At 43.1% G+C, this 16,245-nt stretch overlaps 1 protein-coding gene across 2 annotated transcripts in view; it reads left to right on the forward strand.

Annotated features, from left to right (window-relative positions):
* Window positions 1-16,245, forward strand: part of LOC121567462 (rhomboid-related protein 1) — an 80,576-nt gene that overhangs the window by 13,389 nt on the left and 50,942 nt on the right. For both annotated transcript variants that reach the window (XM_041877519.1, XM_045220865.1), the window contains 2 exons: window positions 8,885-9,043; window positions 15,743-15,967. In XM_041877519.1, coding sequence (XP_041733453.1) covers window positions 8,885-9,043; window positions 15,743-15,967 — 384 coding nt within the window. The remainder of the gene's footprint in view (window positions 1-8,884; window positions 9,044-15,742; window positions 15,968-16,245) is intronic.

The following is a 16,245-nucleotide window of genomic DNA, read 5'->3' on the forward strand; positions in this document are numbered from 1 at the left end:
AAGAGGTGCAAACAGTTGGTGGTTAAGGTCTACGAGCCTTACACAACTTCTGTCAGTCTTATCTAGCTGGCTGTACACCGCAGATGGGACAAGATCATTCACCACAAGCACTAGCTTCCACAGCCCACCATGCCAAACACCATTGCCAGTGTACCAAAGTCGGATAACGGACCATAAAATAAATATGAATATTTTCGATCAATCCTCGAAATGTGTCTGCCTTTATGGATTCACAGAAGATATTTATGTAAGCTTTACAGGGCTCTGTAGCATCAAACAGATGTTAGACGTTCAGATCTATCCAAATCATGTTTATTTGTCCAAATCTAAAATACACGGGAGTGTACAATATTTAATGCTAACTCAAAAAGAGAACTGGGTATTCAACAATAATGTAATATGGTAAAAGAAACATATAAAAAAATACAGTATGAACAGTGTAGTACAGTTCAGTGTGTCTCAGGTGTAGTAAATTGCAGAGAACTGTAGCTACAGATTGTTACAACAGATAATGTGATTTAATCAAAGATTGTTGGTATCCATTACTGGGAGTTACAGGATAGGTACTGTTTGGTGTAGCACAGATAATTTTTTACCAACCTTAGCTTGGCGATGCTGTCTTCATCCTCGATTCGTGGAAACAGGAGTCTCAAAATGTCAGTGTCCAGTTGCATGGGTTCCATTAGAATTTTTAAAATGCTCCGTTATTAAAATAAATACTTTTTTGCTCCATGAAGTAATCCAACAGTGTACGCCGCCATCTTATCTATTTCAAGTCTTCTCTGATCGAGACAGGTGAGTGTCCACCCCAAAGTGCCGCATGTCATGATGACAGACCTGTCTCGATCAATGAGAGAAGACTTAAAATAGATAAGATGGCGACGTACACATTGTTCAAACTGACCCCCTGCAACTGGCCACTTTATGAGACTCCTGTTTCCAAGAATCGAGGACGAAGACAGCATTGCCGAGCTAAGGTTGGTTGAAAATTCTGTGATACTCCGAACAGTACCTATCCTGTAACTCCCAGTAAAGGATACCAAAAATCTTTGGTTAAATCACATTATCTGGTGTAACAATCTGTAGCTACGAGAACTGGTGATCAGTAAATGATGAGCGAGGTGGTCATGATGAAATTACCATTCGAAAGAAACATACAGTAAGTTCAGGGAACACTTGTACAGCTGTGGAAGGAGTGTTGTCAGATCAAACTGCCATTCAGCTCCTCTTGAGTCATCTTCTGCTTGAAATCCCGCATAATGTCCAATCCATCGAGAGGGATACAGTTCTGCTACAATGATACATGCAGGCAAAGGAATTCTGTTTCTCTACAAGAATCCGCCTTTAGTGCATTTCGCACTACTTTTGGATTATAATTGGATTTTAAGTCTTGTATGAATGTCCTACTTAATATAATGTTTGTGTCATCGCAAATCTACTGCATTATACTTCAAAAACAATCAAAACATAATTGTAAGCGTATGAGAACCCCAAAAAGTTATTTTGTTTAGAAGTAATACAAACGTAAATCTAGGCTATGTTGAATGGGCGCAGATGGCGATAGCTTTCTTACCGCCGCCAAGAGTTGCGCGCATCTGTGCGTGATGTCAGTGTGACGTGTACTGGAAAAGGGTCTATAGAAAGAAATATGGCATAACTCTCAGCCTTTGTACAGTGACCAGACCGTACAAATGTACCTAGGTAGCTAGGCAGACAGTATCTAGCTACAGCCATGTCTATCAGTATGCTTAGGCAAATATTTCTTTATAGTAAAACCAGCTTATCAGTTTTAGAGATTTACAACAGTTAAATTGTTGTATTATTGTTTCTACTCACTGTTAGCTAGTAAACTTAGATAGCTAGCTTGCTAGATAGCCAATAATTGTCATTTACATCTGTTTGGAATCCCATCTTGCGTCATGCCTATAATTTTGTGATTTTGAAATCATAACCAATGTCAACCCTCGTCAATTATGTTACATAGCTGGCTAATAAAACAATTTACCATTAATGTTACACGTTTGCTGAAAAGTTACAAACGCGAGGCCTGGCGCATAGTAACAAGTTAGCAGGTGCCAGGCTAACTAGCTAGCCAACTCCAGTCATGCTAATGTTTGCTGGTAAGCCTAGCTTTAGGTGGCTGGTTGTAACGTTGTAGCTTGCTGTTTAGTAACTAGCCATATCTACGACTAAAAAGAGAAGAGGTTTTACAATCGAGATACAATAGATCTCAGATTGTAACAACTCATCTATTTTTAGTCATAGATATGACTACCTGTAGTTGTTTGGCTAACTTAGCTAGCTAGACTAGCTAGCTACCTTCCTAAGTTAGCAAACATCATTTTTTTTATATTTCCCCCCAATGTAACACATGTTAGCCAGCAATACACAATATGGGTTTCAGTAGATAAACTAAAGTTAGCTAGCTAGGGGGCTTGCAGGAAAAATAACTTACTTAGCTAGCCACCGTATTTGTCATGGCATCGGCTGTAGCTGAGCTTCTAGCGAAATCTAACTCTTTGTTTCGAATCCTCTTCGCTATATTCCGGTTGAAACATGTATGGTTGAATGTCACCATGTAGCAAAAATAATGCTCCATTATCGAATTCATGTTGGTGAGAGGAATCACTTGAAGCCATTGCGGTCTGGTCAGTTTTTTCCATTTTGCCCAAAGGATTGTGTTGTTGGTGTCCGCCTCCCTTTCAAAAAAGCCTACCTTAGTGGAGGGACGGGGCCAGAGCACCAAGCACCACCCCACACGGGTTGTAGTCTTTCAGAGACTGGAGAAAAGGTGTCAGCTTGTATATTTAGCAATGAATCCGCTGATAGGAATATAATTGAAAGACATCCAATGGCTCTATCGAACAAGGACAACCATATCTACACGCACAAAAACGTATAGTGCGATCAGTATCACATAGTACCTTCGCGAAATGCCACAAAGCAGGATCTTTAATGTTTCACTACTTTTCTTTTTATGAAATGCACTGAGTAGGATGGTCATTCCCATCCTCCTCTGAGGAGCCTCCTGGTTGAAGGGCTCTGGCTAGTATTACGTAGCCAGCTAGAAGGATGAATCAAGAAGCTAACGTTAAACAGAGCCTACCTCAGCAGGAGAAAAAAATAGGCTACTAAGTTCTCATAATAACTTTGCTTTACAGAGAGTAGGCTACTGAGACAGACAGTGATGTGGCGCTCAGTGGTGAGGCTGAGGCAGGCTGCAATGCCTGCAGAAGGAAGCAGAGGAGACAGATAGCGAGAGGAAGCAAGCAGAGAGAGCGAGGTTAGTGCGGTGGTTTCAATGTGAACATCTCCACATGGCCTATCTTCCCTTCATTAAAATGCAATCAAAATGCAAACAAAGTTCTAAAAATGTCATACGTTTTTGTTTATATCAGTGGTTGTTCGTCTTATCTCGATTGCCCACTGGAGTTTAGTTTACCCATTACCCACTTTTTATTTTAACCTCTACATCACTGATATTAATACAGAATCATAAGTAATATTCTAATAATTCATGTGAATATGATAATACGATCATCTGTGTGCTCCATTGATGTGTGTTTGTGCAGAGCTTGATTAGTAATGCCTAGGAAAATGTGAACGCTACGTAGTTTGAGAAAAGAGATATGTGTGTAAAAGGTTGATGATTTTATGCAATTCATCATTACAACTGACTGAACAGTCGCTGATGCTATACGTGTCAGTGTGAATAATTTCTCATATTTCCCCCCTTTCAGGGGTATAACATTACAATTGTATAGCTAATAGGCTACGTGTTTGTAGATCGACTGAGGTGAATGAACCTACAGCAGCCAAGGTAGTACTGGCTGGGGTAATATTTGCTAGTTTTTGCAGTTTTATTTGCTTGTCCCCCCACCCTTCCGGACCTCACTAAAACTCAAACCCTGATTATGGTCCTACCCTCCCTCTGTACCCCTCCTATCATCCTAGTGTCCTACACTCAGCCTGTGCAAAACACTGGTTGTATCTGAACCCCTTCTCTCTCTCTCCTCGGCGCCGGGGGAAGAATTGACTGTGATTCAACAAACCTCCGTGAAACACACAGTAAGGGGATTAAGTAAAAATAGATCTGAGCCTTCTTTCTTTCTTGGTTCATTTTCATACATGCATTCACTTTAGCTGCATTTCAGGAAGCCTCATACAAGCTCCAGGCGGTCAGGCCCAGTCAGCGAGGGGCCCCGACGTTCAGCAGAGATTACCCATTGTGTGTTATGTCGTTAGTTGACTGATTACAGTTGTGTGTTTGTGTGTGTCCCCGTGTCCGCGTGTTTGTGTCCGTGTCTACGTGTGTGTGTGTGTACGTTTGTACGTGTGCCTGCCTGTTGAGATTAAACATTTATTTTACAACAAAGCGGGATCATGAAAACACAGGCATTTATAGTAGTTCCTGGTATCAGCATTCAGAAAGGGTAGGGCGCTAACATTTGATTGCTAGTATCAACAGAGCAAACAGAGCAAACATGCTACCATCTGACTGGAAGCATCATCAAAGCTTACACACTAGTATCTGACTGCTAGTACCCTGCCTCTGGGTTAATAAATAAATAACAAGATACCTGGTGAGGGTGAGCAGTAGATTAAATGTTATTAAAGAGTTGCTTGTGTTCAATTAAACAGCTGTAAACGCTGCTGAAATCAGTACAGTGGAGGAGGAAAATAACTCCACAAAGACAGACTGATAGACACTTGTGCCTTCAGAAACTATTCATACCCCTTGACTTATTCCACATTTTGCTGTGTTACAGCCTGAATTCAAAACTTTTTTTCTCACCTATGTACACACAATACCCCATAATGACGACGTAAAAACGTGTTTTTAGAAATGTTTGCAAATGTATTGAAAATGAAATACAGAAATATCTCATTTACATAAGTATTCACACCCCTGAGTCAATACTTTGTATGCACCTTTGGCAGCAATTACAGCTGTGTGTCTTTCAGGTTAAGTCTCTAAGAGCTTTCCATTGTGACCATTATTCTTTTCAAAATTCTTCAAGCTCTGTCAAATTGGTTGTTGATCATTGCTAGACAACCATTTTCAGGTATTGCCATAGATTTTCAAGTAGATTTAAGTCAAAACTCTAACTTGGCCACTCAGGAACATTCACTGTCTTCTTGGTAAGCAACTCCAGTGTAGATTTGGCCTTGTGTTTTAGCTTGTTGTCCTGCTGAAAGTTGAATTAATCTCTCAGTGTCTGGTGGAGAGCAGACTGAACCAGGTTTTCCTCTAGGATACTTCCATTTATTTTTTATCCTGAAAAACTCCCCAGTCCTTAACGTTTACAAGCATACCCATAACATGATGCAGCCACCACAATGCTTGAAAATATGGAGAGTGGTACTTGGAATGTGTTGTATTGGATTTGCCCTAAACACAACACTTTGTATTCAGGACAAAAAGTTAATTGCTTTGCCACATTTTTTGCAGTATTACTTTAGTGCCTTGTTGCAAACAGGATGCATGTTTTGGAATATTTGTATTCTCTACAGGCTTCCTTCTTTTCACTCTATCAATAAGGAAAGTATGGTGGAGTAAATACAATGTTGTTGATCCATCCTCAGTTTTCTCCTATAACAGTTATTCAACTCTGCAACTGTTTTAAAGTCACCATTTGCCTCATGGTGAAATCCCTGAGCGGTTTCCTTCCTCACCGGCAACTGAGTTAGGAAGGACTGGGTGACTGGGTGTATTGAAACACAAAAGAACTGTCAATCTCCCTCGGCCTGGGGCTCCATGCAAGATCTCACCTCGTGGAGTTGCAATGATCATGAGAACGGTGAGGAATCAGGCCAGAACTACACGGGAGGATCTTGTCAATGATCTCAAGGCAGCTGGGACCATAGTCACCAAGAATACAATTGGTAACACACTACGCCGTGAAGGACTGAAATCCTGCAGCGCCCGCAAGGTCCCCCTGCTCAAGAAAGCACATATACAGGGCCGTCTGAAGTTTGCCAATGAACATCTGAATGATTCAGAGGGGAACTGGGTGAAAGTGTTGTGGTCAGATGAGACCAAAATGGAGCTCTTTGGCATCAACTCAACTCGCCGTGTTTGGAGGAGGAGGAATGCTGCCTATGACCCCAAGAACACCATCCCCACCATCAAACATGGAGGCGGAAACATTATGCTTTGGGGGTGTTTTTCTGCTAAGGGGACAGGACAACTTCACTGCATCAAAGGGACGATGGACGGGGCCATGTACCGTCAAATCTTGGGTGAGAACCTCCTTCCCTCAGCCAGGGCATTGAAAATGGGTCGTGGATGGGTATTCCAGCATGACAATGACCCAAAACACACGGCCAAGGCAACAAAGGAGTGGCTCAAGAAGAAGCACATGAAGGTCCTGGAGTGGCCTAGCCAGTCTCCAGACCTTAATCCCATAGAAAATCTGTGGAGGGAGCTGAAGGTTCGAAACTTTAGTGACTTGGAGAAGATCTGCAAAGAGGAGTGGGACAAAATCCCTCCTGAGAGGTGTGCAAACCTGGTGGCCAACTACAAGAAACGTCTGACCTCTGTGATTGCCAACAAGGGTTTTGCCACCAAGTACTAAGTAATGTTTTGCAGAGGGGTCAAATACTTATTTTCCTCATTAAAATGCAAATCAATTTATAACATTTTTGACATGTGTTTTTCTGGATTTTTTTGTTGTTATTCTGTCTCTCACTGTTCAAATAAACCTACCATTAAAATGATAGACTAATCATTTCTTTGTCAGTGGGATCAAATACTTTTTTCCCTCACTGTAAGCCATTTTATATTCAGACTGTAACACAACAAAATTAGGAAAAACACACACACACACACACACACACACACACACACACACTCTATCAGGCACTCCCAGGGATTTTCTGATTGATCTTCCTTGTCCCTAAATGGAGCTGTAGAGCTGTTAACCTTGTGGCTGCTGCAGTATAGACAGGTACTGCCAGGCTCAGTGTTTATACAACCCCTCTCCACTCCTGATCCTGAGGCAGCCAGGGAAATTGCCTCTGCCCACTGAGTCACAGGGCCATCTATATTCAGAACGAGAGGACCCAAAACACAATGGGTAACATTGAAAGTCTCTCCTGTCTTTGCACAGACCAACATGATACACACTGTGAGGGACTCCAGAGTGATGCAACAGCTGAACGACAACTGTTCCGCCCTGGAGCGACAAGGAGCTGTTGGTTTACTCTCTGATGCCTAATGAGTCTACGTTAGCATTACAGGAAGCATAGTAAAGGGCTAGGCACTGAGCGGTTGTCCCATGTGGTCTGTTTGTGCTGGTTGGGTTTGGCCTTAGGCAAACTCATACACAGACACTGCTAGACACCCTAAATAGAAACTAGCACTGGATATTAATGAGCCATTGAAACAAATGAAATGGAATATTTAAAAAAGGAAGAAAAAGAGGCAGTACAAACATAACAACACACTCGGACGAGGGCCCATACACACTGTACACCACACGCACATACACACCCTACACTTAATGGGCCATTTTTAACCGGCACTATTTGGGCCGACTAAACTCTGGCGTTTTTATGACACTCCCCTGCTTAAATTAATTACGGGTTGGCCGAGGCATGCGAGCACCAGTGGTAATAACCCAAGGGGGCCGGTCGCCTCGCAGTGAGAGTGGTGATTAATGAAAGCCACACTGTCCTGATTGGTCCACAAATGAAATTAGAACTTGACTCACTAACTCATTAGAAGGCAAACTGTGACTTCTACTCTAAAATGAAAGAAAAACTCCAGAGAATCTAATGTTCTCTGCTGATTTCATTCTGTACAACGACATATGGTGACAGCGGTGGGTTTTCAGTCGTACTGTCACGACTTCCGCCGAGGCTGCCTCCCCTCCTTGTTTGGGCAGGTTTCGGCGTTCGTCGTCACCGGCTTACTAGCTGCTGCCGATCCATTTATCCTCACTCCACTTGTCTTGTCTAATTAATCACACACACTTGGTCCTTATCCCCAATTAGTCATTGTATAAGTGTTCCCTCTGCTTCCTTGTCTGTGTGGGTGATTGTTTGTTGTGAGCTGTGTGTAGCTCGGTTGAGCTACCCTTACCTTGTTGTTGCCAGGGTAGTATTTTCCCCTGTGCCTGAGTGTTGTTGTCGCATGCTTGCACAACTGTTTATCGACGGAATAAAATCTTTGGATGCGTATTACTCTCCTGCGCCTGACTCCTTCTATCACACGCATCACACGTACAGTGTGTTCAAGTCACGGTATACCATTTTGACATGTTGGCCCATTTCGGTTATCAGTCCTGCCAAATGACTGATGGTATCAGCCTGTTCTTTTCTTCTCTCCTGCCCATTTAATTAGAATAAATACAGCTAGCTAGTGTTCTGTTTTTAAGGCAGGTCTAATTCTTCCATTGACGTTCCCACTGATAGAATGGCTTAATTAACGCTGCTCTCGTTGACAGATTCTTCTCTCTTGGCTCTGTTGCTTTCCATTGTCCTGGTCTGTCTGTTCTATTGTGTCTCTGCTGTCGACTGCTGTCTATGGACTAGTTGATAACTACAGTACCTCTCTACATCACTGTTGCTTATTGAGTGCAATGTGTTTTTTTAAAAGCACTGCAGATAGGATGTGTTATGATAATGAAGAATGGGAGGTAGAGAAAGATAATTATTCGAATGAACAGGATTCATTCCCTTTGAATTTTAGGAAAGGAATGGAAATTCCAATTCAAGAATTTAAAAATCTTAATGGAAAATAAATGGCACTTTTCAAATCTTGAATTCACTGAATTGAAATGGAATTGAGCCCATCCTTGCTAATAAGCACTACCATCATCATCAACAGCATCATTCTGATCAGCCTTCACTGATATTAATGTGTTGTTGTGATCGCCAGCTGGACCCAGACAACACCGGTTTCATCGCAGTGGAGAACTTCACCAGTCTGGTGGAGCACCATGAGCTGCAGCTGGACCCCTCCAAACTGGACATGCTGTTCGCCCTGGTGCAGAGCAACGAGGATGGACAGGTGTGCTACCAGGAGCTCATCGAGCTGGTGAGTGACTGGGAACGGACACGCAGACACACACACACACACAGAAGCACGTAGAGTACACACACACACACACTTGCTACAGAATGATTCGAGAAAAGACAGCGAGGAGGTTCGTGATGACAAAATGTACCTGACCATTTAAGTCTTTAGTTCTTCAGAAAGAGGTTTGATCTTTCTAATTAAATGTAATTATAAATACACACAAACAGAATGCAATGATAAATAAATACACACACACACACACACACAAGTGCCACAGACACACACACACACACTGTGATACATTATACTGTATTAGCTGTTGGTGGAGAAAAGGTGAAAACCCTGCCTCAATGTCTTCTACTGAGAAATGTCTTGTGATGCTGCTAGGAGGTCAGAGATATTCTTATTCATTCCTCTCCACTTAACCAGTCTGTGTTTAGACCTTTGTTCCTATATATTTGAATTAAGGCAAAGCCTTTTAAAGGGGCTGAGGTGATTCTTAGCCCTGAGTATAGTTGTAGATCAGAGCATGTTTCTTCTCCTCACAGCATATGGGTTTAAGCAGCGTGATTAATTCAACGCAATGCAATTCCTGACATATTTTCACTTCCCTAAGCTGATTCCTTCCTTCGCTCTGTTCTGCTCATGGTTTGTAATGATAGCTGTTCCATTTAGTTCCCCTTCCAAATGCTCAGGTCTCGCTTCTAGTGTGTGAGCAGCAATGCAGATGCAGGCGCTCTCGCTGACATTTCAACCCCTTCCTTTAGTTTGCCCTCCTCCTATCATCCACCCTCCCTTTTTGGATCTTCACGCCTCTTCCTTCTGTTGCTCCCTTCATCTCAGATGTGATACTCTTCCCTCTGACTACTCCCTTCTGCAAATCTTATCCTCCTTTAATTGTACCCCTTTTTTCATAACGTACCCCCTCTCTCCCCAATATCATCCCCCCCCCCCCTTCCTTTAACCCCCCTCTGTCAACCGCTCAGATTCTGTTTTCTTCTCCGTCACCCGTGCAGCTCCAGATCTTATGTTAAAACCCTCCCCAGGTTTAGGCAGCATCAGTAAGACAGTTTAACATTCACCGTCAGCCAAATGCAAATTGGGTTCGATCAGCCCAGCATTGGTAGTAGCAGGCAGTAATCTAAGGTAATTTGAGAATGCCCAGCCTCACAGATATCGACATCCATGTCTGATTGGTAAAGATTTGTCTGACACACATGTGCACACACACAGTTTGCATACATTTTCACTGAATGGGCACACACACACTCACAGAGGACGTGCGCTTGCTCACTAACACATGATCAGGAAATGCTAATACATGCACACACAGACTCATTCACCTTACACATGCTCACCATACAGATTTGCTGACTAATTTGGATGATATTCAAATGCTGACGGGAATCTGTTCTCTTCTCTGTGTGATGTGTGTCTTATAAGAGCGGGTCTGTACTGGTGGTGCTCTGGTTTAGTTTGTCGGAGAGAACATGCAAATGTAGCGTGACATTTCGAACCAGGTCATAACCAAACTGAGATCCCCCCCAGCCTCCCTCTGGTTGTCTTCTTCTCTCTCTCTCTATCACACTTTATTTTTCCTTCTCCCTTCCTCCTTCTGCCCCCTCTTTCTTTCTTTCTTTCTTTCTTTCTTTCTTTCTTTCTTTCTTTCTTTCTTTCTTTCTTTCTTTGTCTTTCTGTCTTTCTGTCTTTCTGTCTTTCTTTCTTTCTTTCTTTCTTTCTTTCTTTCTTTCTTTCTTTCTTTCTTTCTTTCTTTCTTTTTCCATCTCCTTCACTTTTCCTCTGTCTGTCTGCCTGCCTCTCTCTCTCTCTCTCTCTCTCTCTCTCTCTCTCTCTCTCTCTCTCTCTCTCTCTCTCTCTCTCTCTCCCTCCCTCTCTTTCAGGGAGATTTATAAGAGGGACACCATTGACAGTATGTGACGGATGAATGGTATTTTGAGTTGGAAAGTGCACCGCTGCCATTATATTATCACCAGTGTCTACAGTCTGCCGTCTGGCCTGAATTAAGACCTGGCCAAGAAGATAAAAGACCCCTGCCTGTGGAGCTGGAGCAGTGTGTAGTGGGCTGTGTGTGTTTTCACACATCTATGCACTCTAGATACTGTACATCAGCAGTTATGTCTAACTTTCAATCCTGACGCTCTTTTGGCCCGAGGCGCTGTGACTTTCATCCTGCTAGTCTGCTGAACGGGGATGTTAAACTCTCCTATATTGGTCTTCGGGCTGTGTGAGTTATTGATCCACACATACTGTCTCTACATGACTGGGTGTACATTTGTCGGAAGCGAGCTCTTGGCCCACAAGTTCAGTAGCATGTGAGTGTGTAAATGTGTTTGAAGTCCCATGTTTTTCATGCTGGCTGATCAGAGCCAGAGAGCTCCATCAGACCAGCCTGAGGGGTGAATAACTAGCGCTCCGCTAAAGCCTCTCATGGGGGTCGCAGACCTGTACTCCGACAGGCCCACACACACTTACAAACACACATACACATACACACACACACACACACACTTACAATGTTTACAACGCCGGCTGAAATGAGATGAAAACAGAACTGGTTGACGACTTTTTTCAAATCCAATGTCTTTTGCACGTTGATTCCACATCACAATACGTTGACACTTTATGTTGAAACAACGTTGATTCCACCACACACCTCATTGTCAGGTGACTATTTTCAGGAAAAATTCCTTTCCCTAGTCATTGTTCATCCTTAATCGGAGAGATACACCAATACGGATCCCACCGCTGCCACCATCTGTCAATGTGCGTTGTGTTGTAGTCATGACAGAAAAATATATAAAACGTTAGGCAAACTTTACCACGCATGCTTCAGTCAGCTACAGTACATAGTCAAGTGACAATATTTCCTGTTTCCTGTTTAACACTAATATTGCTGCAGGGATTCTCTGTGTTTCTGCTCCGCTTGAAGAGGGGATGAGGTAGAGCACCGTATGTCACCTGTGACCTGACTGAAGCGCTCTTTGGGAGTGTTTAGTGTCCCCAGCAAGGCCATTTGGGATATTTAGTGGCTCCAGTGTGGTCGTTATAGTGTTTACAGACTTCAATAGGGTCGTTCTAACAGTGTTTAGTGCCCAGGGTGCATCTGTCTTCTGAGTCGACAAGCAGGGCCTCACTGGAGGGAAAGACAACACACACACACACCCTCGCAACACACACACACAAACACACACCCTCGCAACACACACACAAACACACACACACACAAACACAGACAAGCACCATGTCTCTTTTAGTTGGGTTGCTGGCTACAAAGTGGTGCACTTTGCTGAAGTGTCGTGGAGTGAAGGTTTTTCCAGTTTAGGTCCTGATGATTAAACCATGAAGGAGGGTTGTGGCTGTGGGCTGCTAGGGAGATAAAGGTGGGCTCTCATTTTAAAAGGATTTTGGTAGAATGGCTCTGAGAATCTGGGTCAGTGGAGAAGGTGAGCGAACACAGTGATTTAGTTTATCTTATGTTACTGTGTGTGTGTGTATGTGTGTGTGTGTGCTTTTAATAGCTTAATAATACATTATAAATGACCAGTAAATGTGTGGTAAATGGTGTGCTGATCCTGTTTAACAGAACTAAGTGATGGTGAGTCATTTACTACATGGTGATTCAGGAACATTAGGATTCCAACCTGGTTCTGCACAGTATGTAGTAAATTATTGAGTAACATTCATTGAATGATTTCTGCATTGCTTGCTGTTTGTGATTTTAGACTGGGTTTCTGTATAGCACTTTGGGACATCTGCCAAAAAAAGGGCTTTATAAATAAATTTGATTTGATTTTTCATCAAGCTAGTTAGCTTTAGAGCCTGGAGGACTCTGTGTAAGAGCGAGAGCTGATGCTCTCCCAATCAGCTATTCATGAAATAAGTTTGATTTTGCACCAAAGTTCAGCTCACATTGTTTGGTGAGCATCAGGCCCAACTTTGGAAATGTTCTGGAATGGATAGCCTCAATCATTTAGAATGACTCTATACCAAACTCAATATACACATGTACCTCTATATAGAGACGACTATGGAACAAATAGCATCTTTATGTGTCATTATTAATTCAAACTATTGAGCAGTACAGTATTGACCAAACACCATTACTAATTAAGTCATGAAGGACAGAGGCTGGAGCTGAGCTGAGTACCAACATGTACTGTAACCCCACACACTGTTCTCAAGGAGGGGAGTGTGAGCACCCTGCTGTTTTAAATACACACGTGTGCACGCACACACACGCACACACACACACACACATACACACACAGGCATACACACGCAAACACACACCGATGTCAATTAGGTTCATTCCGGTCTCCCTGGAAGTTAATTATATATTTAGCTCCATCTTTAGCCATAGCCTTTAATATCAATTATGTTCCCTGGCAGACATCTCCTTCTTGTCAGGGGAGTTTTAGCTGCGGACCTTGTTGATGCCATAGTCTGATGTGATGCTAGCACACCCTGCTAGAGTGCTCCTACTGAGTTTCTCAGGGCTCACCAGTCAAGTCATCAGCTTCCGTGCTAACGTGCTTTATTGTCTGCCTCCCTCTCTCACATCCCGAACTTCAAAGGACGCTTAATTCTCACTTTAGAAGCGGCGGTCCCTCATGTCGGAGGAGAAGGCGGGGCAGAATGACAAGTGTCTATCTGGAAATGTCTCCCAGGAACATTCAGGAGCTCAAATGTCAGAGAGCGAGATGAAACGTGTCGCTAAGAGGAGAGGCAGCAGGTGTTTTGGGAGAACAAACAGATAAAACACTGGAAACACAGGCATCGTTTAGAAAAGAAATCCCACACAAACACCTTCCCTTTCTCCCATTCAGTCTCTTAAGTCTTCTAATAAAGACATTATTGAAGACAGGTGGAAACAATTCACTTCCGCAGTCCAACGGCAGCTGTCCTTTCCCGGAGCGAGTCGATCCACACAGGCATCCCATTTTCCCTACCTAATTTTCCTTTCCTTACTTCCTAATGTCTCCCTCCCATCTCTTCTGCTTTCCTCTCCCTCCTAGCGCACGGACAGTATAATTGCATTTCCTGGGCTTGATCTCCATGCTAAAATATGCAGTGGTGCAGCCACGGGAGGGCCGGCAGCTCCTCTCATGCTCACGCTGGTTATCAACATGCCACAGGCCCACACTCGCTCATTGTTCAACCCCGGCATCGTAATGACTTAATATGTGTCTCACGGCATCCCGCTCCGCTAAACTTCACCACCACCATCATCCACTACCGCTCTACAGACTAACTATATTTCTGTTATTCCTAAATTATTTTCTTTCAAGATTCATTTGTTTGTTATATATTTCTTAGTGTCCTTGTTTTTTTTTATTTTGTTAGCGCTGTATTGATATTGTCCCCGATTACTTTCATTATTATACTCCCCGCAGTGTCCGGATGTAATGAGCCTGCACACGACAGCACCTAATGAATTATGGTTGGTTTGCTTTAGCTGCCTGTCTGGTGGGGTCTGTGGCGACTCTGACAACTGCTGCAGTATAGATGGATACAGTAGGAATGTGGCTTGCAATATTGTTTGTGTATCATCTTGGATTTAAGCATTTCTCCATTGTATAGGTAAACACAGATCAGTTTGCTTTTTCCAGTGTCCTTTCCTTGTAGAGCTTTTCAGATTCAGATTTATTGTCGTCATAAGAGGACGTTCATTTTCTTCCAGATTCATGCTACAATATGTCTGTCATCAAGTAACGTTTATATATTTTTTGGGTGGTTGCACCAGGGTGTTATCTCAAGATCCTACTAAAGCTGCAAACTTCCAGGGTTCCATGTACCAAGTCATGCTAGCACACAGCTGTATCGTTACTGCTCACTTAGAAAACCTGGAGTATCCATGATACTACTGTTATTTTACTGCTGCTCTTTAATTATTATAATTTTTTTTTGTATTAATTTTTTTACTTATCTATTTTTTACTGAACACTTATTTTTCTTAAAACTGCATTGTTGGTTAAGGGCTTGTTAGTAAGCATTTCACTGTAAGGTCTACTACACCTGTTGTATTCGGCGCATGTGACAAATACAATTTGATTTGATTTGATAACAGGAGGCTGTCATCCGTCTCCCCACCGCATTCTCCACTCTCCGCCGGGTTGAACAGTTCTACTCAGCAGAGCTTTGCCCCTCAATGGCAAAATCACACGGTTATTTTGAGTGAAGAGAGGCACCATGTGTACCTGTCAATGCAAGGCAGCGCTGAAATAATCTCCTCCACTTTTAGCCCCGAACGCTTCAAGTTGACGTGCGTCTTTTCTCACCCTTGGAAGCTGGGAGAACGGAGATTCTCTTTGTTTGAAGTAGAGTGCAGGTGGCACTTTGAACGTCTTAGCCCCAGCTAGGCTACATGGCTTTTCAGTTCTCTGTGCCTTCAAAAGTTTGCTTCAGCACTTTAGGAAGACATAGGGTTGCTGCATAATAGTTGCGTTTCAACTTCTAAAAGCAGTTTCAGGCATTTAGCATGACAATTCAAATTAGCTATCAAATTATAGATTCAAAGGAATACTAACTTCTCTCTTTCCTTCTCTCTCTCTCTCTCTCTCTCTCTCTCTCTCTCTCTCTCACTCGCTCTCCTTCTCCTTCTCCTTCTCCCTCTCGCTCTCATTCTCATTCTCTCTCTCTCTCTCTCCTTCTCTCTCTCTCTCTCCTTTCTCTCTCTCTATCTTCCACCCTCCTCAGATGAGCAGCAAACGCTCCAGCAGTTTCCGACGGGCCATCGCCAATGGCCGCCGCACGCTGCAGCGGGAGATTCTATTGGACGAGACGGGCCTGGGCGTGTACAAGCGCTTTGTGCGCTACGTGGCCTATGAGATCCTGCCCTGTGAGACAGACCGGCGCTGGTACTTCCACCAGAACAGCTTGTGTCCCCCACCTGTCTTCATGGCCATCATTACCATCATCCAGGTGAGAGGTCTCACATGACTGAACTGCTCATTGTTAAGACCAGTGGTTCCCAAACACTCTTGCATTGTGACCCACCTGAAGATGTTAGTATTTACTTATGACCCTTAAAATAAGCACAACAATGTTTCTGTCATAAAACATCTTTAGCTTTGTCATATGAGGAAATGGATGTGATCCAATAATGGGCAGTCTGGGCACTGACCCACACTTGGGTAAACAGTGGTATATTCAATGCCAGACCTCGAAGGCAACACTGTCTATTGGCTTTCATGCTCTGA

The sequence above is a fragment of the Coregonus clupeaformis genome, chromosome 1 (assembly GCF_020615455.1).
Source record: "Coregonus clupeaformis isolate EN_2021a chromosome 1, ASM2061545v1, whole genome shotgun sequence".
NCBI lineage: Eukaryota > Metazoa > Chordata > Actinopteri > Salmoniformes > Salmonidae > Coregonus > Coregonus clupeaformis.